General features: G+C 33.0%; 1 protein-coding gene across 1 annotated transcript; it reads left to right on the top strand.

Annotated features, from left to right (window-relative positions):
- The first annotated feature begins 13,793 nt into the window (after positions 1-13,793).
- On the top strand, positions 13,794-24,066 carry LOC132753224 (uncharacterized). The gene is made up of 6 exons (XM_060743669.1): positions 13,794-14,567; positions 17,940-18,134; positions 18,978-19,326; positions 20,764-21,185; positions 22,487-22,681; positions 23,533-24,066. The coding sequence occupies exons 1-6, from the start codon at positions 13,983-13,985 to the stop codon at positions 23,881-23,883; spliced, it is 2,097 nt and encodes a 698-aa protein (XP_060599652.1). The 5' UTR covers positions 13,794-13,982; the 3' UTR covers positions 23,884-24,066.
- The last annotated feature ends 820 nt before the right edge of the window (positions 24,067-24,886 follow it).

The raw sequence follows: 24,886 nt of genomic DNA, 5'->3' as shown, positions 1-24,886 counted from the left end.
ATAAGATCAAAAACAGTTCATGCATGTTTCATTATATACTAAACATGAAAGAATCATAATTTTTACACAGAGAGAAAATGCTGATTATAATACCATACCATACCATACCATACCATACCATACCATACCATACCATACCATACCAATACCAATACCAATACCATACCATACCAATACCATACCATACCCGACTGTAAAAGATGTCAAAATACTAGTGGGAATTGTTACAGCAGTTTAACCTTTACTTCAATGATAAGGTCGCATATATCTGTAAGGAAAGGATGTCATTTATTTTTTTAACACGCTTCAATAAATTTGATCCTCGGATAAACATTACACTTAAATATATGTACATACCTTTTAAATAATTTACATGGAAAAAATGTGTCTTTAAAAGCAAAGGATTTCGCAAAGATTAGTTAAAGATTTTGGTTTAAACATATATTGTTCAAATAATATACATGTATGTAAATAATTTACAACACTTAATGCTCAAAGGAATCGCACGGAGAGGTATAGAGAGATCAAAAATATTATACATTACATGTATAACAGCGACATGCATGCAAACTTTAAACAGAAAGATGATCAATATATGGTTTTAAAACAACATATTGAATAACTGCCTTTGTAAGAATGTGTGAAAGAACTATAACATCTGTGCTCAGTTTCCTTGTAGGATAATCATTTAAGTTAACATTTGATACATGTTATTTTCAGTGTTAGAGTTTAAATCCGTGATAGTACTATTAAAGGTAACTAAAACGTATAATTTTTAACCATATGCAATACTTTCTGTACTTATACATTTAATACAAATTCAGCATGCGTTTATCTAAGCTGAATGTGAATGAAATATACATTTGTATGTTTTATGGAACATTATTTTTCTTGTCATCTTTCAACTGGCTTCAAAATGAAACGAAGAATGTAATTGGAAAGGGGCAATAGTGTTTATAAACAGTGTTATGTTTGTGTGTTTCAGTATGGATTACTTCAAGTATGAAAACAATACGTGTAAATTCAGATGACCTAAATAAAGAACAAAAATCGAAAACAGTTTTTGACTATATTCAAAGAAAAACAGCTAGCAATGGCTCAGAAGTAATTACAAATACGTACAATAGGGGTATGAAAAAAGACCAGGCCCGATTTCACAAAATTACCTAACGGCATGTTGCGTATTGCGCGTGATAAGAATGCAAAACAAGTTTTTCTCAAGCGTTAAACAATTACTGGGTAAGACACGACCAGGTTATTATCACGAATTAAATAGCGACAAATTAACGGTTGACGAATTACTGGCTGCTAGGTCACCAAAGAACGTACGTGGAAAGTGGAAATGGACAAATTAAATAGAGAAAAAGTAGCGGCAGACGACCCAAGACTTGTTGAAGCTGATACGTCAGTATTTCATTAAACCGCCATTCAAATCTACCATACAACCTTCGTCATATGAACACGATAGATACGTCAATGGGACAAGCCGCTATCGTCGATAATAGACTTGGATTCAAAGTAAGTTTGAAATGCGTATAAACTAAGTACTTGTTTGTTTTCAAGAGTACATGTAAGCCATATCGTTACATTAACCAGTGCAGTAACGGGGTTTACTCCTTCTGAATTAATTATCGGTTTTAGCTATGTCAAAGAAGATGGTTGTACATTTTTTGCTAACCTTTCAGTTTATATCATGGGATAATGTTGTATTAAAAAAAAAATTATGTAGCAATGATATTACTTCGCGGCATCTATAATGTTTTTGAAATCTATGATTTAACTACGATAGGATAATCAAAATGTTGAGAAATTTATTACAAAATTAAAATTGACAGGTCATCATAAATGTAACCCTATCATGCAATATATCATAAACACATTTAGCTAAAACTATTTATGAACTAAAATCGTGTGCTGTGTTATATTAAAAACTCATATAATTTTTAGTGAGCTTAGATATACCACATTCTTTTTCAACCTTTTAACAGCAAGCCATTAAAAGATTGCTGCTTTCATATGCATATTGTACATTTTCTTAATGCAATACACATATTGGCATGATATGTATCAGGATAGATTTCATTGGAAACTTTTAATTTGTTAGCCACGCCTTAACAATCGGGATAGATTTCATTTGAAACCTTTAATTTGTTAGCCACGCCTAACATACTTCGTATATTCACTCAAGAGAATAAAACATACAAATGCAAGAAAGCTTGTGACTGCCGTTAAATAAGTCATTGCTGTAAAGAATTGGAAAACATTTCCAATTTTTAACATGTATTTATGCATAGATTGTTTAAACTTGGACTTGTATCCAGTTGGTATTATAGTCTAGCAAACATTTTGACCCATCAACCTTTTCTGGTACGAAGGATATCTTTACTTAATAAATAAACAAATTGATTTTATTTTCAGAACGTTAAAATGGTTTAGTTTCGTAAAATATCTTAAATTTTACTTCTGATGTGTTAAAAAGATGAATGCCGTAATTAATCCTGAAACGCGTCTTCTTATAGGACGACATTTATCAATGACTTTGAAAACACTATGTACAGGGTGTTTCATAATATGTGATACACTTTCAAATAAGTGTTGCTTTACTGATTTTATAGCTACAAACAAAATGCTTATACCAAAATAAACTAGACACTTTACCATTTTGAATGCGTTTTTCGTAAAATACTGGAAAACGTTAACGTCATGACGTATGTATGACGTCATTATTATCTGTTATTTTCAAGATGCGTTGTCCATGGAAAAGTGTCAAGATATACCCGGTAATAAAATTTACTATGAACACCATTCTATCATATCTGTAACTAGAAGAATGAGGAAAATGTACCCTGTCGATAGAAGGTAACCAGGCTACAAGTAAGCAGAAGAATAAGTTTAAAGATTTGAGCAGCATGGAAGTGTACTTGGGCCAGAGACACCGTAACCAGGGCCATTCTTTTTCCAAGACCAAACAAAAAAAACAAAAAACAAAAAAAAAAGCAAAAAAAAGAAAAAAAAATGAAATAAATAAATAAAATAACAAAAAAAAAAAACACAAAAAAACAACAACAACACCATTTTTTTCAAAGGAGTAAAGATAAACACGCAAGTGTTTAAATGATATAAAGTAACACGGTATACCTTTGTTTCATTCAATTTGAGGTTTATTTTAAAGCACAAGTACTATTGATGATATCTCTTTTACAGGAACATGGTTTCTTTTTGAAATGGGCCCACGAGGGGGAAATTTTTATCAAACACCTTTTCTTGGAAAAAAAACTAGACATTGGACAGGGTGTTATAAGCCTCTACCTGGTCCTTTTGAAGCGCTGCAACAAAAGCACCGGAAAGCCTACACTATAACGCAGTTTTAATATTCATCCATATCCCTTCAAAGTAAACAAAATCTTTCATTTTTAAACAATACTTATTTTATGAAAATTCATTCACTTTCATTAAAAATATATTTCATACTTACGGAGGAAAGCTTACTTTCCTTACATGGGTTCATTCAAGTATATTTTCTTTTATATAAATTGAATCAAATCAAGCTATACACGGATTATTTTGCAAAATTTCCTTAACAAATTTATGGCATTAATACCCGGAAAAAAAGCTCGATAATGCGGGTCATAGTAAAAACTTTATGTAAAACGCTTCATATCTATGACAACCCCATTACATTATTTAGTTTTTAAAAAATCCTATTTATAAAACAAAAACAACAACAACCCACAACAAACAAAACCATGTATTATGGTAGGAGCCTATATCCAATATTTGCTATACTGAGGATCTAGTACAAAATCAAAATGTTTAAAATTATGGCTGTAACCTTTTTCTACCTTAATATTTATGTTCAATTATCTCTGTTTTAATTAAAAATGTAAAGATTTTCGTAGCTATCATAAGATATTAAACAGTGGTAACTTAGCATCAAATCACGTATAGCACTATATGTGGATTGTATTTTGTTTCAGGAATATTTATCAGCTATTCCAGTAGTGGGACATATAATGCAGAAAACACGATTTTCTCAGAGATATGACCAAGAAGCAAGAGTCCCTGTCCAGTGTTTTCCTTTACATTCTATACTTCTTGCATTGAATCAAAAAATTTTTTTTTTTTTCCATTAGACTTTCTCACCTCGATATTAAGGAGTGAAAAACAAGTTCTTGATGCAAATCCCCTGGAAACAAAGTGGATATCAGTATGATGGCTGTTGAATTCGAAAAATGGTTGGAGGTTTTAAAGACGCATTATGTACAAATATATGGAAAACAAGGGTTATGAATGTTCGGTGACGCTTCAGGCTCCAGGTGCGGCGGATGTTATCTTTCGTAAAAGGTATTATTGAAATGCTTTGTAATAATGCCAAAACCTGTTTCGAATTACATCGAATGCTTGGGCAGCTGTGTACGGAAGCGTCCTGGTGCCAATTCATAATGTTCTATAAAAAAAAAAACTCCTATGTAGGAGATAAAAAAGCTAATTAGGAGTTTGTAACTCCTACGTAGACTTTTAAACTCCTACGTAGGACTTTATAACTCCTACGTAGGACTTACAAAGTCCTACGTAGGACTTTATAACTCCTACGTAGGACTTTATAACTCCTACGTAGGAGATAAAAAAAAGCCTAATTAGAAGTTTATAACTCCTACGTAGGACTTTTTAAACTCCTACGTAGGACTTTTTTACTCCTACGTAGGACTTTTTAACTCCTACGTAGGACTTTATAACTCCTACGTAGGAAAGATTTAAAAAAAAGCCTAATTAGGAGTTTTATAACTCCTACGTAGGACTTTTAAACTCCTACGTAGGACTTTTTAACTCCTACGTTAGGACTTTTTAACTCGTACGTAGGATTTTTTAACTCCTACGTAGGACTTTATAACTCCTACGTAGGAGATAAAAAAAGCCTAATTAGGAGTTTATAACTCCTACGTAGGACTTTTAAACTCCTACGTAGGACTTTAAAAAAATCCTACGTAGGAGATAAAAAAAGCCTAATTAGGAGTTTATAACTCCTACGTAGGACTTTTAAAACTCCTACGTAGGACTTTTTTAACTCCTTACGTAGGGACTTTTTTAGCTCCTACGTTTTGGACTATTTTTAACTCCTACGTAGGACTTTATAACTTCCTACGTTAGGGACTTTATGGACTTTATAAAGAAATGCATACAGAAAGGCTTTGCAAATCTCAACATATCCGGACGGGTTTTATATCGGCGAAGGGAAACAACCCCCCCCCCCCCCCCCCCCTCAAATCTTTAAAATATAGAGGACATTTCAGCTTTGGGTTCATACAGAATTATTTAAGTTTTGATTGTGTAGGAACTATAAGCTTATAGAGACACTTTTGCGAAATCCGTTCCTGGAAAACCTAAACCAGTACGTACTTAGCAATGAAGTGTTTTAAGGGTTTCTTGCCTTCAAGGAAAACAACGGCTTGCGCCTAACGGGGTTTAACCATGCGGCTAGCGATCATTAGGCTCTAGTCACACGGCCATGCCGCAACACTTCACCTTTTAATAAAAGTGGCTGCAGGTTTCTAGAGTGTACCCAGTGTCTTAGGGTGAGGTGTCTGTAAGGCAATTTGGCGATGTATCCCGAAAAAATTGCTTTACAGCTTATTCGAAAAAAAAACTTACTCGACCATTTCATGCATTATTAATTATTATTTCAAAATTTTTTAAAAAAGGCTTTTATGATTACCGATTTCAAAAAAACTAGCTGAACAAAAACGAGCAATTTATCCCATTTTCGGGCGTTTCAGATGATTAAATCCTTTATAGGGGGCAGGGGGGGGGGGGGTAGTGAAGTGTCTTGTTCCTGCCTCCGTTTAAAGTTTAATAGAAAATAAACGGTTTGCGGAGCATTTTTTATGCTAGCCAAATTTTGTTTTAAAAATTTAATTACATTTTAAAATCCTACTTTTTAACAAAGTTTTAATTTCCCTTAAAATTTTGTGTACATGTGTATTTAAAAAATATAAAATAAACTACATAATAAAAGAAATTTATCGTTTTTAAAATATGCAGAGAAAGGCAAAATTTATCTCTTTGGGTACAGACAAAGGTATTTACAAAGTGGCTTTTCCACAATTTTTCAACTTGAACCAAAATTTAGCCGGGGCCATGACAAAAAACCCAACCCTAGTTGGGGTTTTTCCAAACATGGATCCGACCAGCCTGCGCACCGCCCCCAGTCTGTTTAGGGTCCATGCTATTCGCTATCAGTTTCCAAAAACTTGAATAAAGGTTTTTAAGCGAAAAGCAGGATTCCCGATTCAGACTTTCGCAGGCTGGTTTTGGATCCCCCTGCTGGTCGCAAATGCATTTATGTTGGTTTTGTCATGGCGCGGCTCATACAATTTATTTTCCTACATAATATGTTATCTTAAGTTATACTCTAGCATACCATGTCCGTCGAACTCTGTGCTTTCAGTTCTTTGATATGTATTCTACGTAGGAGTTATAAAATCCTACGTAGGAGATTTAAAGTCCTACGTAGGAGTTTAAAAGTCCTACGTAGGAGTTATAAAGTCCTAATTAGGCTTTTTTTTATCTCCTTACGTAGGAGTTATAAAGTCCTACGTAGGAGTTTTAAAAGTCCTACGTAGGAGTTATTAAACTTCGTAATTAGGCTTTTTTATCTACTACGTAGGAGTTATAAAGTCCTACGTAGGAGTTACAAAGTCCTACGTAGGACTTATAAAGTCCTACGTAGGAGGTTATAAAGTCCTACGTAGGACTTACAAACTCCTAATTAGGCTTTTTTATCTCCTACGTAGGAGTTTATTTTTTTTATAGAACATTATAAATTGGCACCAGGACGCTTCCGTAGCTGTGGGCACCTTTTGCCGATTATAAAAATAAAAACAGAACGAGAGGCCAAATATTTTTACAACGCGTCGTTCATAGTGGAATACCAGCGCATGCGTATAACTCAATGAAGTGAGCGTTAATCATAACAGAGCGTTGATCCTTCTGAGTTTCTACTTCGTGTAACTATACACGTTGTATAAAAATAGTTTTAAAGTTTTATATTACGTACTTAGTTTACATGTTCAGATGGAATAAATATAATTTTAGCAAGTAAGCAGAAGAAAAAAATCTACACTGGATGATTCTTTCAGTCACACATAAAATTGTTGCTTATTATGGTGTTGTTGATAACAATGATCAAAATATTTCTTTCAAAAGCAAATACAGGTTTTTGTTATTATAATTGAAATACACATTCTTCATTCCTCTAGTTATTGGCATTGTCAAACAGAAAAGGGATTTGGATTTGTGCGGGACATTTCCTGATGTGACTTAAGAATCGTAAAGGATACATATCATTCCAATATACACATACATCCATGATGTATGATCTATGTACGCATTTACCTATTTACCAGTACACAGTTCACTCCTTAATCTCAATATATTTTAAGGCCAAATATGCCCGAGAAATGCTTTAACTTTAATTTCAATAACTTTTTATTTTCAGTGAACATTAATTTTTCTACTTTTATGCATGTAGTTTCAAAAAAAAAAAAAATAAATAAATAAATAAATAAAAAAAAGTAGAAATTCTCAATGGCCTTTACTTGGGCAATTTTCTGCTACATTTTTAAGGATAGCTCTCATACCAGTATTTAAATGTAATAAAACTAATGATTTTGTTTCTGAGGCATAGTGAACATTTGGAACATAACTAACATTTGTATTGGCTGGAGTACCTTCCGACTTACATAATAAGTAAAACGGAATAACCAGTAACATGTTCAGATATGTGGAGGTAGAAATTAAAAATGCAAAAACCGTATAAAATAAAAAGATTCTTCATGATTAAGTGCAGTAATGTAGACTAATTGATATAACGTTTGTTCTAATAATTAAATGATGCCCATCCTCTTGTTTCCGGTAGAAAGATGCAGAATCTTCCTGATCAACGTTTTCACTTGTGTTGAAACTCAGGTAGGACTATAAAAAAAGCTATTCATATCTCTTGCGATACAAATGTAAAATAAATTTGAAACACTATATTGTATTATATGACAATCCACTTAGAGCTTTTAAAAATCTGCCACTGCATACATATTACATTATTTTGTGACAGGCGTACGATAATAATTTGAGCCGCGTCATGACAAAACCAGCATAATGGGTTTGCGACCAGCATGGATCCAGACCAGCCTGCGCATCCGCGCAGTCTGACTGTTCGCTTACCAACTCTATTACAAGTTCAAAAACAGATAGCGAACAGCATGGATCCTGATCAGACTGCGCGGAAGCGCAGGCTGGTCTGGATCCATGCTGGTCGCAAACCCATTATGTTGGTTTTTGTCGTGACGCGGCTCAATTCTTTTTAATCAGATACGAATGTTACCTACATTGCCTTATTAAAATTATCATATATTCTAAAGTCCATTTACGATGGATTTTTAAAATTTTCAAAAGAACAATAGATACTAATTTCAATAATTTTGCAAGCAGATATGAATGAAAAGAATTTTGATCAGGTAAAGCTTTTAAAACACTATCTGCTAATGTTACCTGCATTAATATTTACCATATCTTATACAAATGTTTCATTCGTAAAGTAAAACATTTCTTTATCCTTAAAAGGAGGACTAAGTGTACCGCGGAGTTATTCTATGAGTCCGATATATTGATAAAAATCTTACTCTTGAACCTAATTTCTTTACATTTTGTTCGAAACTGCACATTTAGTTTAGCGCCAGAATATATATTTTTTCAAATGAATAGATCTAAATCATTGTGCAAATCTATACTTCAAATCGTCTCATACAAATATGTATGTCATTTATTTAATGAAATGCATACTAAATTTGACATGCCGATTAAAATGCGGCAATAAAGCAATCTTGGTCAAAATTAATACATACAACTTCTAGATTTTCAGACAAACTTTATTAAAAAAAATGTAATGAAAACTTTAATAACGAACAAACAACATTAATAATGTTGTCGTTTTTCACCAAAAAAGATATAAAATTGTCAAATGTTCAAAACGTCAATCTTTTTTACTAAAAAATAAATTGATTAAAAATATATAAACAAATAATATGTTTTAAGCGCAGTGTTTAGAAAATAAGACATATATTTATATTTTTTTCTATGTACAGTAAAAAAATTGCTTTTTAATAAAAAACAAATTTGGGCCCTTTAAAGGTTTTTTTTCCTAAATTTTGTTTAAAAGGGATAAAAAAATTTAAATTTTGGTTTTTAATTTGAAAATTTTTAAAATTTTAAAATTTTTTGGGTGTTTAAATTTAAAAAAACTTTTTGGGGTTTCGGGAACAATTTCTAGATAACCAATTTAAAAAATTTTAAAAAAAATTTTTTTTTAATGGGTTTTTTTCCCCCTGTTTGTTTTTTTTACGTTTTTTGAAACACCTTTCCCAAAAGAAACATTTTTTAATTTCCCAAAATTTTAAAATTTTTTAATGGGTTATAATTTTACAATCAAAAACTAAAAAAAGATTATTTTTGAGGCACAATGTTGATATTAAAATCAAAACCCTTTAAAAAATTTCCTCTTAAAACCCAAATTTTGGAAAAAACTTTTATTTTTATTTTAACCCCCGGGTAAAAAGTTCCAAAAAGGGAAATCTTTGGGGGTTAAATCCAAACCTTTTAAATGTTTTGTGTTTCCCTAAAAGTTTTTTTTTTTTTAAAATGGGGTTTTAAAACCAACACTTTAATTGAAAAATAAACTTTTTTTTATTTTGGCCCAAAGAAGGGGCCCTAAACCGGCCCCAATATAAAACAAAAAAGGTAAAAACACGGCAAAAACGTGAAAAAAGGGTTTGAGATGCCAGGGGGGGGTTTTTCAAGCGAATAATTCTTAAGAAAAAATAAAAAAGAAAGCTGGCCCTTTTGGTTTAATGTTTTTTTCGAAAAAATTAAACCAAAAAAAAAAAGGTTTAAAAAAACAGCATAAGTAGGTAACAATTTTTTTTAAAAAAACCCAAAGTTTTTTTCATGCCCACAGACAAATTCCCCTCAAATTCGCGACCGAACTTATTTTTTTTCCCTTTATTAAACTTTTATTTTTATTTTTTTTCTTTTCTTTTTGTCTCCAAAGAAGATAACTGTAAATCTTCACTTTTGTCCCGTAAGAAAAACTGACCATTTTTGAAACATATTAAAAAAAGATCCCTATAAATTTATGTAAAATATCCGGCAGGTTGAAAATCTGTAGTGACTTTAAAACTGATCGGTTACATTTTTTTCAAAAAACGCCCGACTGTACCCCATTTTGGGCCGGGCTTGGGGTGGACTTACACAATTAAAAAATGGAAAAAAACCTTTCGAATAAACGTAATTTAATTGCGGTTTATTTTCCAAAAAGGCAGTCAGGGTTTGTGGTGACGCCATAAAAAGAAAACCGATGTATGTCCTAAAAAAAAAAAATTTTGTTCTTTTGTTTTCATTTTCAACATTTTGAAAAAATTATCAAAAAATACCCGTTTTTCTTTCTGCAAAAAGTCTTTAATATGTGAAATTTTATAACGTTTAAAAATTGTGTAAAAAACCGAAATTTATTAAAGAAATGGGGTTTAAAACAAGGGTTTTTAATGAGGTTTTTAAAAAAACAAATTATTTTTTTTTAAAAATAATAAGAATAAAAAACCCTTTTTTCCCCTTTAAAATTTGGGAAATTTTGTATTTTTTGCCAAAAAAACACTTATTGGAATCTTATATAAAACCATTCTTGTTTACTTATCATTTCTTTACTTACTTTTTATTTGCACCACAATCGTGATTACAAATAAGAAAACACGTCTCCAATCCATCTTGTCACTTCAAAAATGTCTAAACATCTGAATGCGTAGTAAGAAAATACTGATATTCATTATGCAAAACCGTTTTAAAATGTAACACGTATTTCTTGAGATATCGCATTTCTTGACATAACATAGAGATACATTTTACATACACTGTCCAGCTCGATGCATAATAACAATAAAAAGACTCTTTACTTGATTGTATCAATTTAAAAATCAATATATCAATATAAATAGAACGATTGCATTTTTTATTTAAGATCTTGATGTCTCATTGTTCCAAATAGCTTATTGTGATACACGTTTCCTCAAGTTTTAAGGCCAACAAATTGTCACAATTTCTACTTGTTTCTTTCAATGACTTTGTTGTTCTGGTTGATATCATAGAAGCATAAACTTTATTACATGCTTTTCGGCGGTTTATAGAAAAATATCAGTGAAATAAGTAGAGGATATTTGTTTGTTTTGCATGTAAGATTGAAATATATTTCACCGAGTGAACACCAAATGCAATATTTTCACGAGAGGCGTAGCCACGAGTGATAATAGAATAGCTGGTGTTCACGAACGAAATATATTTCAATCTTATATGTAAAACAAATACATTTTCTTTTTATTTCATGATTTTTAAGTCATTTTAAGTACATTTGTATTATTTTTACTGATTTTGCCGCGTAAAGTCGCGCATTCTCCTTTGTGACGTCATCACATCATGACGTCACATCATCAATTTTGAAATATAGTTCTGTTTTATTTCTCTAATTTTGTAACATTTTTAACATGATGTATGATGACATCGACTTTTTTTCCTAAAGAAGCAAAATCTACGTATGACGACATTATATTTCTGCCTGTTATTCCATTTAGTTACGATTTTCTTTTCATCCGCATTCAGATATAAAGTCCGGCTACAGTGAAAATTATATTTTATTATCATAAATTTCACTAGTGGTTTATCAGAATATAATCACCCCATATATTACAGTAAAACACTGGAAAGCATGAAATAAAAAACCCTGATATTTCAATGTCTGAAACAGTGAAATTATCAATTTGATATTTTCACTGTTTTGAACTTCAGCCCGTTACGTTGTTTCAGTGAAATACCAGCGTGCACAGTAATGGAAACAACTTAATGACGTAACGTCGTAAATGACATCATTATTTAGCGTGCTTTTCATTTAGTATTAGATTTAAATGTCTATTTAAACGTTTCTTTGCTTATAATAAAAAAGAAAATTTGTTTAGTTTAGTGTAAGGTCGGAATATCTTTCACCACGTGAACATCAAAAATTAATATTTCACTCATGGCTGTGCCACTCGTGAAATATACCTTTTGGTGCTCACTCGGTGAAATATATCCTGATCTTACACAAAATTAAACAAATATCCTCTATATATTTTTTCTGTTTGTCACTGCTTGATTGCCGTCTTTGTATTGAAATGAATAACAGATTCTTGTTGCGTTTTTTATACCTCAATATATTCTTCAATGTTATGATACAATTATTGACTAGTGAATATGATGTGATATTCACCGATATATTGACCGAGGGGATAGCGATATTACCTCATGAGGTATTTCGAGCACATAACTCTTACATTCATCCGTATTTAGTCAGTGTAATAGTTAACTCCCCTAGACTGACTCATACTTTAGCTGTTATATTCAATACTACAAGTAAGCGAACAGTATGGATCCTGATCAGACTGCGCGGAGGCGCAGGCTGGTCTGGATCCATGCTGGTCGCAAACACACTATGTTGGTTTTGTCCTGACGCGGCTCAAATTTACTTTATTTCTATATTCTATAAGTACTCCTAACTGATACATTGTTTACAAAAATGTTTTTAAAAAATTCTTAGTTAAACTCAATACTAAATTGTTTGGGTTGAATGGAACTTCAATCTTCAATACTACGAGGGTCGTCCGGAAAGATCGTGGACACCTGCTTTAATACGAGTATTACGCATTAGAATTAAATGAAACTTTCTCCAATCACTCATCAATGTACCGTGATCGATGTTACAAAATTTCAAAACATTCCGTTTTTAAATAATGAAATGGCACGGGACAAGCCTCGTAAGTTTGCAAATTCAAAAAATATCCGATCAAACACTAGAACATTTTTAATTCAAAAATGGTAGCGTTCTTTAACGGATATTGATAATGTTACATAAAGCGGTGAAAATTTTAACCAAGTGAGCGGCTAGAGTTATTTCAACATGTTTATACGAAAATAATTACTTACTGGGAAAAATATTTTTGCGTAAATGTGAACATTATTTGTTTTAGGCAAATTATATTCGGAATAACTTTCAGTACGAAATGCTTAAAGGCAGACACAGGCAGAATGTTAATTTCTTCTTGAATGTTTCATACATTATTCTGTAAATATACTCGAAATAAATACACTTTAAAATTGTTCTCCTTTTAACCACGTGGATCAGGTTAGAGTGTTAAGATTTCAAAATAGTTGTCACATTGAACTCTGGAAACGTTGAAGAACATGTCAAATGGATGACTAAGACTTGCTTTTATCATCCTACAATATCTGTTATTGTAACTTGCAGGCTTTGTTCAAGCACATGACTTGTTTTAAAACCACGGCGTCTAGATTTCGTTCAACATATAATTATATAGATGTATTACTGTTTTAAACCCAAAATATATAGAATCTATACAGACATTTATGTTGGAACTTTTAAAAAGTCATTTTAGCGTGATTTGAATACATAAAATCATTTTCATATTTTGTCACTAATTTGTCTGAGTATCCCTTTAAAGCAATTGGACCCAGACTTAAGAAATATATAGATTTTCTACATGTTCATGTATAGTACTACCATGTATACAAACATTAACGGTAATATGATCAATATAGCACGTTAAAATTGCCTATTCAATTACAACCTTTCAAAATGTGTTTGAGAAATATTACATTTGTGTTCAGTAGATCATGTCTTTTATAAGATCATTTTGGTTAAGGTTACAAAAATAATTTGTATATCGGTGTTTTAACTATCAAAGGAAATACAATATGTGTAACCGAGAACTACATGTATATGCACTACTATACTATACTGACTAAGACAACGTTGTTTAAATTTAACGTGTGCTTATCCAAGCTGACTATGATTACACTATATACACTGTGAGTAAAATGCATTTGGATTGAAAATGAGACAACAATGTGGTGGAAACGGTTCAAAAATAGTAACTGCAATAGTGTTATGTGTTCTTGCTTTAGTTTGGATGATTTCAAGTAAGAATTCGATACCTATTTATTCCGATGGTTTAATTCAAAACAAAATCGGAAAGAGTATTCAGAAGAACAAAATTCAGAACGACCCAGGAAATAAAGCAATTATGCGAAATAACGAAATGGGAAAAGACAATGGAGGAATACACAAAATACCTAATGACGAAACAGTTATTGCGCGTGCTAATAATCCAAAACAAGGATTCCATAATCATAAACCGTTACCGGCTGAAGCGGGACCAAATACTGATCAAGAATTGAATGGTGAGAAATTATCGGCTGTCGATTTGCTCGCTGTTAGATCTTCAAAAGAATATGTTGAAAAGGAAATGGAAAAATTAAATAGAGAAAAAGTAGCAGCAGACGACCCAAGACTTGTGACAATGATACGAAATCATTTCATTAAACCACCATCTGATCAGCCGTACAACCTTCACGACACAAACAAACTTGATACTTCACTGGGACAGGCTGCCTTCGTTGACAATAGGCTCGGATTTCAAGTAAGTTTTCGAATTCTATGCTCATGCTTGAGTAAAATATCTTTATGACAGACATTTATTGAAATCTATGAAAATCTTACTGAATATGTATATTTAAATAAAAGAATAGATAAATGAGCCGCGTCACGACAAAACCAACATAATAGGTTTGCGACCAGCATGGATCCAGACCAGCCTGCGCATCCGCACAGTCTGATCAGGATCCATGCTGTTCGCTATCAGTTTCTCTACTTGTAATAGGGTTGGTAAGCGAACAGGATGGATCCTGATCAGACTGCGCGGATGCGTAGGCTGGTCTGGATCCATGCTAGTCGCAAACCCATAATGTTGGTTTTGTCGTGACGCGGCTCAAATTATGTATGGGAAGCTGCGTTCCCTGTTACAGTCTATAAAAAAAATCTGCCAGTTATTTTAATGACATTATATATTCATATTGTGACCACCTATAGTGTGTATAATTTTAAACATAACATATCTGCTCTGTGTTCAGTAAAATAATGTTTATTTTATATTTATAAAGTGACTGTGTAGCAATTAATAGTTTCTAATATATCAAGTTTGAGCAAGTATATCTTTAAACGTGTTTGTTTCTATAGTAAGCTCTATAATATCGGCTAAAGTAATGAAACTTCTCCGATTTACTACTATTGTTGGACAAATACATGTTCATTACGGTTTAACAGTTATACACATTTGAGCCGTGCCATGACAAAACCAACATAATGGGTTTGCGACCAGCATGGATCCAGACCAGATCCGCGCAGTCTGATCAGGATCCATGCTGTTTGCTACCGGTTTCTTTACTTGTTATAGAGTTTGTAAGCGAACAGCATGGATCCTGATCAGACTGCGCGGATGCGCAGGCTGGTCTGGATCCATGCTGGTCGCAAACCCATTATGTTGGTTTTGTCGTGACGCTGCTCATTTATCGACTGAATTAAACTTTAGATAACTGAAAAAAGAACACACATTTGCAATTATTAGTTATTAAATTGGTATATAGAAACTGTAAAACTGTATCGTAAAATTTTAGATCTCAAATTTTCTCTTTGATATTGCCATTGCATTTGAAGATTTTATCTGTAGCATTAGCTTACTTATTATAAATCTAAAATATTTGCTTCGGTCGATCATTTATTCTAGCACATTATGTGTTGAATATTGAATAGCGATTAAGCCGGTGCTAGGGGGCGTGAGAGATGTTGCACTTTTCCATTTTCTCCCATGAAAAGTGAACAGACTCAATCTTACCGTGTCTTCATTTTTCATGCATTTTTGTAGTTTTCACAACTTCGGAGAGATCCTATGTATAGCTCATCTTCTACATGTAAGCTGTTTTAAGCCATATTCAACGGGATTTTTGTAGTTTTAGCAAACGTGAAACAATTAGAACGTGAATAATGAAACATTACAGATTGTGTGTATTTGTAATCATGATGCATCGTAATGTGTATCTTGTTTTAAATCTAAGTGCATAGTAATTAAATTACAATGTGGTGTATTCTACGAAAGACCGGTAGGGCCATTTAAACTTCATGAAGCTCCGATATCATGTCCATGAATTCACAATTTTATCTTCCATTTTCAACATACGGATTCACGAATTCACGATTTCAGCTTCATGAATTTCTGATTTCATCTTCACGAATTCACGATTTAGAATTCATGAATGCACGATTTCACTTTCACGAATTCATCATCGTGAATTCACGATTTCAACTTAACGAATTCACGATTTCAACTTAACGAATTCACGATTTCAACTTGTGAATTTGTGAAGTTGAAATCGTGAATTCATGAAGTTGAAATCGTGAATTCGTGAAATTGTGAAAATCTGGAATTCATGAAGTTGAAATCGGGAATTCATGAAGTTGAAATCGGGAATTCGTGGAAATCTGGAATTCATGAAGTTGAAATCGGGAATTCATGAAGTTGAAATCGTGAATTCGTGGAAATCTGGAATTCATGAAGTTGAAATCTGGAATTCATGAAGTTGAAATCGGGAATTCATGAAGTTGAAATCGTGAAGTTGAAATCATGAAGATCGGGAATTCATGAAGTTGAAATGTCCCCACCAGTATTTCGTAGTATTCTGAGTAATCTGTTACAACAATTTTAAACCGTAGCTTACATGTATCATACATGAGAAGATATATCAAGTTTATACATTTCTTCCTTATAAGCTTTAATAATGTATGTTATTAATTCATTGGTATACATATGCAATGGCACATGATATTTAAAACGTAATACATTAATTTTACTATTGGTGTTGTAAATACATGCTGCATATATCTATATGTTAACAGAAAAACACAAACGAATAACCAAATGCTAAATTAAAATTATTATGCTTTCATACGCGTATCTACGGTATAATATCGTACCCGGCCTTAACCATATCTTCAGCGATTACCATTGCACCACTTCATATTCCATCTCACATTCTGCACCACAGTATATACCATCCTACCCACTGCACCACATCATATTCCATCTCAACCACTGAACCACATCATATTCAATCTCACCCACTGTACAACAGCATATACTATCTCACCCCACTGCACCACATCATATACCATATCACCCACTGCACCACAGTATAAACCATCCTACCCACTGTACCACATCATATTCAATTTCACCTACTGCACCACATCATATACCATCTCAACCACTGTACCAAATCATTTACCATCTCACCAACTGCACCACATCATATACCATCTCACCAACTGCACCACACCATATTCATTTCAACCACTGTACCACATCATGTACCATCTCACCCACTGCACCACATCATATACTATCTCACCCACTGAACCACACTATATTTAATCTCACCCACTGCACCACATCATATACTATCTCACCCACTGCACCACATCATATACTATCTCACCCACTGAACCACACCATATTCAATCTCACCCACTGTACCACATCATATACCATCTCACCCACTGCACCACATCATATACCATCTCACCCACTGTACCACACCATATACCATCTCACCCACTGTACCACATCATATACCATCTCACCCACTGTATATATTCATCTTTGAATAATAATAATGATAATAATAACCCCACGATAATGAAACCTTAGTGAGTGTAAAATACATTTTAATATTTTGCTGAATTTTCAAACCAATATATCATCACATGTCTAAAAGGATTCATCTAGGAAATTCGATTATAATCTGATTTGATTGGTACTCTCCAAAAACTAAGCTCTTGGTTAGATTATAATTGTTCGAATGGGAATATTAAAAAGTAATATGGTTTTCACAAATGTTGTCTTCAATAAGAGGTTTCTCTTAGCAAAGATATTACAACCATTTTGATATATCTATTACAGGAAAATGGATTTTTTGTTGAAAGTGGGGCTCACGACGGAGAATATTTATCAAACACACTTTTCTTGGAAAGAACTAGACATTGGACTGGAGTGTTGATAGAACCTCTGCCTCGTCCATTTAAAGCGCTGCAAGAAAAGCACCGAAAAGCATACACTATCAACGCATGTTTAAGTATTCATCCATATCCTTCTATGGTAAGATAAGTCTTTCTATATTTTGTCATGATTATGTACTAATTTCAGCAACATAGAGATTCGTTGAGCATACATATATATGTATGGTCCTAAACGCCAGTATTATTAATGTATATTTTTGTTTGATATATTCTTAACAAAAAAAAAAAAAAAAAAAAAAAAACAAAAACAAAAAAAAAACATGGAGCTCGGGCAAATCTTCAAACGCTTTTGCAAATTTTCTGGCACATGTATTTGTAATGTAATAGTGATGTTATAAAAAGTAGCTGATCATGAAATATCTGTCGCTCCATGGATTTTTCGTTCTTGTGGTATAACATGTATACATGTGTAATCTTCTTCACAATTCTGTATATACCTTGTCCTGGATTATTTAAATCTATAACTTGTTATCAGTATTAACTTACACATGGTAGTCAGCTTCTGTCTAATATATTGTGACTAGCATAGCACTGCTTTGCTTTTCTAATTGTACTAGACAATTGTAAACATTCACATGTAATAACTCTTTCGCATTGGGCTCGCTCTGATTTGTAATGTAGAAATAAAAAAAAATGTCAAATGTCAATATAACCTTCAACCCGCCTGTAAATAGACCTGTCCAAATTCCATTTTTGGAACTGCTCGTACTCAAATTTGTGGATACAAGATGAAACTATGAAGTTTTTCAACCAGTAATATAGAACCTGTGAGACTGCACAGATGTGAAAGATGGCCTGGTTTTATACTGCTAGCCATGACTAATCACTCTCGGTTACAGCAGGGTAAATGATAACTGAATATTCATAAGTGTAGAACATTGTAATTAAGTTTAAACTAATCGATTGTTTGTTTGTTATTTAGGAATATCTAACAGCTGAACCAGTGTTGGGGAGAATAGTGCATAAATCAAAAGTTTCTCAAAGGTTTAACAAAATGGGAGAAGTCCTTGTCCAGTGTTTTCCGCTACATTCTATACTTCTTGCATTGAATCAATCGCATGTAGACTTTCTCAGCCTTGATGTTGAAGGAGTTGAAAAACAAGTTCTTGATGCAATCCCCTGGAACAAAGTGGATATCAGAATGTTGGCTGTTGAATTCGATAAATGGCCTGGAGGTAAAGACGCATTATGTAAATACATGAAAAGCAAGAATTATGAATGTTCGGTGACGCTTCAGGCTCAAGCTGCGGCGGATGTTATATTTCGTAAGAGATATTTATAAAATGTCCGGCACAACTGCGAGAGAGGTATTGAATGCTTTCCGGATTGGACAAGTTTGGTGTGAAACTAGAATGGTATATATTGCTGAAAATAAACTAATCTGACTGGGACAGACCGCACAAGTCACTGGACTCGCAAACGCAATATATCGTAGCTGGAACGTGCATTAATCTATTTGGAATGCTTAACTGTATTCATTTGAGGAGCAGCTCTATACTTTGTTTAAAAAAAATTTGTGTTAGAATAAAACACACGTCAAATTCTCTTTGATAGTTTTGTTTGATTAGTGTATGTATAAGGCTATTAACAATTGAAAATTACACCCAAATTGTTGCCGAGTACAAGTGTTATATACAAATAATGTGATACTTGATACATTATGTTTACAACATTTCAGAAAACATTTGCAATTCATTTAAAGGTCATTAGGGAACAAAATTCCATGGTTGTAATTTTCCTACCGTTAAGAATGAATATTAAAAACATTCTAGTAAACGAAGTTTTCTATTATATTTAAAATGGTTTGTTAAACCCAAACATAAAGAGTAATGGTGAATAGAAAAACTGGTATTGTAGAAGTTTATTTAAGTGTGCGAATATTCTCGAGTTCTATCCTTGCAAATCTTTAGACAATAATATAAGATAAAAGAACTATTCTGGGCGAACCACATAGAGACAGCTGTTATTCTGCTTAAGCCGGTGCTAGGGGGCGTGGACGGTAATTTGTACTTTCCAGTACCGTCCATGAACAGGCTCAATCAAACCGGGCCTGCAATATTTTTTTAATTTCGTCGTTTAGATTGTATTCCGTTTTTCTCTATTTAAGTTTTTAATGTTAAAATGCATTAAAGCTCACGCAGATATTTAACTTGTTTAAAAAATTTATGTCTGTAGTCATATGTATACTATAGATGTTATCCGGAAACTCGTCAAATGTGGAGTTTTTCAAGCTTAATCCCTGGTACAAACAAACTTTTTGACATTATAGCTTAACGGTGCACTGCCGTTTACAATAGATTAGTCAACCGAGTTACAGTGTAACTGTAAATGTTTTAACGTTTGTTTGTTCCCCAAAGACAAGCTGGAAAAACCCAAAATATATTTTTTCCGGAGTAAGTTTATTTATAACTAATACCAATGCCCAAATATTTATAAATGACTCTCAAATGTCATACCGTTAGAGATTGCACAATATATGATACAAAGCAAAGCATTCTTGCGTGCAATTTTTATAGCATTTAAGTTTGGTAATATCATTGAACCGTCTAAGTGTAAAGTTATTTAAATCTTAATGATTTTGAAACAAAGGCCCAATCAAGTTAACATTGTTAACCAAGTTGCATTCTGTCATAGCCTGTCACATACATATATATACAATTTCTCTTTTAGAGTAAATGAAAATCTGTGCAAGTGACACATTAAGTAAGCTTTCACTGACATGGCAAATAAGTTCTTTTTCAACAAAAGATTTTGTATACTAGTTTTCTTTATAGTTTGCATAATTGCAGTTTGGATTAAGTTAACTGGTAATAACTTTTCACCTTACTTCGAACACGAACACGAATTAAGTTATCAATTTAATTTAAAGAATATCAAGAAAAATATTTCAACTTACCTGAAAATAGATAATAATTCTGAAAACTTTAAAGAATATGAGATAAATTTTGAAGCGGAAATGGAAGAGCTGAATAAAGAACAAGTAGCGGCAGATGATCCTCGTCTGGTAAAATTGATAAAGAATTATTTCATTGTGGCACCTTCAGATCTGCCGTACGATCTTGATGATATGGATACATTAGATACTTCAAAGGGACAAGCCGCCTTCGTCGATAATAGATTTGCATTCAAAGTAAATATTTCTTATATTTTCTATAGAATGTTAATTCAAACTTGGTCAATTAGTACAAAGAATATGGATGTAATTTTGAATTGAATTACACAATGGCGCTTGCATTGGGCACCATAAAGCAAGACATGTTTTAGTTTGTTAAATAGGTTTTCATTTGTTTTTTTAAATTTATGTTTTATTTTCATAATTATAAGATATGTCTACAATGCTTACTATTACTTCAGAAATAATTGATCCCTTATTAATGCATTATATAGGTTACATTGGTAGTTTTAGGCGGGTACTCATGACACCCGTAATGGTTGGTTCCAGAAAGCGGACATGAAAGTGATTAATATAAGTTTCACACTCGAACCTAGATAAATATGTTTAAACCAAATGTCAGAAACTGCTTTTTCATATGCAAAGCTTTATATTGGTGTGTGTTATCTCTATAAATGACCGACATAGTGTTCAAAGAAATGATGCCTAACATGGGAATGGTTTTATAGATGAAGATCAGATTCGATTGGTCCTAAGTTCGAATTTTATTGAAGCCTTTAATTTAGTATGCATGCATGTAATCTCTACATATATGCAAATATGGATACATTTGAGACCATTATGATTCACGGCGAAGTTTAATTTAATTGTTTTGTATTGTAATTCCTTAATAATTTTAGTATTGATTCAGTAAATTCGAAATTCAATTTGACTAACCTGCTAAAATTTCTAAATGGACCTGTCCGTTTTTCAGTTTGGACAAAACCATTCATCATAATTTAGGGGAAGAATATAAGTACTGACTACATAGTGAACAGTGAAGACCAAAATATACCATCTGATTTAGGAATAGCCGCTATCAGGCCAAGCGTTAGTAAAAGAAATGTTGGGTTTACTGTCATCATTTAATTAACAGCATACTCATTCAAAAATTGCTGAAAATTCGGATTTTTAAACTTTTCATTTATAATGTTTCAACAGTATTACTTTACTTCAATTATTATACAAGAATGTGGTGAAGCCGAGTCTTGTCATTTATTCATGACACTCATAATCTAAGGTACATATCTTGTTACACATATCTTGTTGATACTTATTTTGTTACCAAATCTTGTTTATACCTATCTTGTTATACATATCTTGTTATACATATTTTGTTTTACATATCTTGTTATACATATTTTGTTTTACATATCTAGTTATACATATCTTGTTATACATATTTTGTTTTACATATCTTGTTATACATATTTTGTTTATCATAGATCTTGTTATACATATTTTCTTACACACATTTTGTTATACCTATCTTGTTACAGGAAAATGGATTTTTTATTGAGAGTGGAGCATATGACGGAGAATATCTGTCAAACACACTTTTCTTGGAAAGATCGCGTCATTGGACCGGAGTGTTGATAGAGCCCCTCCCAGACGTATTCCAGACGTTGCAAAAGAAAAACAGAAAAGCATATACTGTTAATGCGTGCCTAAGTTTACACAAATACCCATCAAAGGTAAATTGTGTCTTCATGACCGGAGTACAGACAGACATGTTTACTTCTCATTTATCTTGTGATGAAAATAATTTTATAAGTAATAGAAAGAACATCGAAACACGAGGCTATCTGATATGTATAATGTGGCGTAGCCCCCTCCCCCACCCAAGGATGAATCATATTGCCGAGCGTTTACTAGAGTGCAAGTATTAGCTACCCGCACTCCGAAGCATGCCCATTGATTGGCTCATTTTCTCTGGGGTTTACTTACTGTGACGGCCGTGAAAGGGATAGAAATATCATATTCAGATGCTCGTTCATTGGTTACATTTTTCTGGAGTTTTATATTGTGACAACAGGGAACGTGTTTTTATTTTTGCCTATGATACAAAAGAGAAAGAACATCAAAACACCCGGAATTTCGATTTATACGGGGCGGGGCTATGCCCCCTCGTGCAAATCAGATAGCCTCGTGCTTGCTATTACATAGTGTTAACTTAAAAACTTGAATATTAGTTTTATATTCTATATTGTCATTTGTCAATAAAAAAAATTCGAAAATAATTTTGAAAATTTTAAAGCTTACCATGAATATAATTGAATGCATGGCTTTATTCTTGGCCATCACTTGTGATATCCTCAAATACTCTATGTATGGGAGATTATTTGAAAGGACCGATTATATAAAACAATACGTGCATCAGTCAGATTTCTTAATCTGAAACATAAAAGTTTTTTCTTCAAAAGCAATGTCCTAAGATTTGTCGCCTTAAAATTCGGGACAATCAACATTTAAACTTTAGCCACAGTAACCGTCAGTTAATGTTGAGTATTCAATGAAAATAACACATCCTATTTTGCTCTTTCAGGAATATATTACAACTACACCAGTGCTTGCAAAAGTTTTGAAAACTAATTTTACCCATAAGAATGCTGTCAAAGTTCAATGTTTACCGTTATATTCGATCATGCTGGCATTAAATCGAACAAACGTGGATTTTGTCAGCCTTGACATTGAAGGGGCCGAGGAGAGCGTCCTTGACACACTTCCCTGGGACAAAGTTAACATAGAGATGTTTTGTATTGAATATGATAAGTGGAATGGGGGAGAAATTGTTTTGCGCAACTATATGGAAAGCAAAGGATATGAACATTTAATGAGCATGTCAGCTTACCGCGCAAGAGATATAATATTCCGTAAGAAAAATCAGAAGACCTGACACACAGACAATCCAACCAATCAGAAGCCGTGAAACACGGACAATGCTACCAGTCAGAAGCCCCGACACACGGAAACCCCCACCAATCAAGAGCCCTGACACACGGACAATCCTACCAATCAGAAGCCGTGAAACACGGACAATGCTACCAGTCAGAAGCCCCGACACACGTAAAATCCCACCAATCAGGAGCCCTGACACACGGACAATCCTACCAATCAGAAGCCGTGAAACACGGACAATGCTACCAGTCAGAATCCCCGACACACGTAAAATCCCACCAATCAGGAGCCCTGACACACGGACAATCCTACCAATCAGAAGCCCTGACACACGGACAATGCTACCAGTCAGAATCCCCGACACACGTAAAATCCCACCAATCAGGAGCCCTGACACACGGACAATCCTACCTAAGCAAATATTTTGATTCCCACGTCAATGATATACAGATGAAAAGTAGGCAATCAGGTTTCGAGTCAGTCAGCTCCATTTTGTAGTTCAAGCATACATGTTTCGGACCTATACAGCTGAACAAAGCATGACAGTATAAACTTTATTATTACAGATAGTCAATGTCATTTATAAGTTAAGGTCAATTAAATCTTCTTAAATTTCTTGTCCAATGGATTATTGTGTCTAAGATTGAAGACAGTTCATTCATTTCTTACAAAGTTATAGCAAATTATAGCAAAAAATGTGAAATCACAATAATTGACCTTCAAGGTCGAGGTTATTTATGATTCAAAGTCATAATGAGTTTGATTTTCTTAAAGACATTGTCCTTAAGGAAGGTGTGTTCAAGTCTAAAAGACACTGCCCTTAAGGTAGGTGTGTTTAAGTATGAAGACAATTCATAAATACCAAAGTTATAGCCAGTCATAGCAAAAATCAAGCAAAATTTGTCATTGATGTTCAGTCTGGTGTACTTGAAGGTCTTGAACTGAAGGTTATTGTGTTCAAGTATGAAGACAATCCATTTCGAAAAAGTTAAAAGTTAAAG

This window comes from Ruditapes philippinarum, unplaced genomic scaffold (genome assembly GCF_026571515.1).
Source record: "Ruditapes philippinarum isolate M1 unplaced genomic scaffold, ASM2657151v2 ctg1081_1_1_1_1, whole genome shotgun sequence".
NCBI lineage: Eukaryota > Metazoa > Mollusca > Bivalvia > Venerida > Veneridae > Ruditapes > Ruditapes philippinarum.
Note: the sequence above shows the minus strand (reverse complement) of the source record. Positions and strands in the feature narration are given on the sequence as shown.

Bases quoted from the DNA above. Each gene is read 5' to 3' on its own strand.
- LOC132753224 (XM_060743669.1), top strand. From the start codon at position 13,983: ATGAGACAACAATGTGGTGGAAACGGTTCAAAAATAGTAACTGCAATA. The intron at 18,135-18,977 runs GTAAGATAAGTC...TTTGTTATTTAG, and splicing joins TTCATCCATATCCTTCTATG to GAATATCTAACAGCTGAACC. The intron at 22,682-23,532 runs GTAAATTGTGTC...TTGCTCTTTCAG, and splicing joins TACACAAATACCCATCAAAG to GAATATATTACAACTACACC.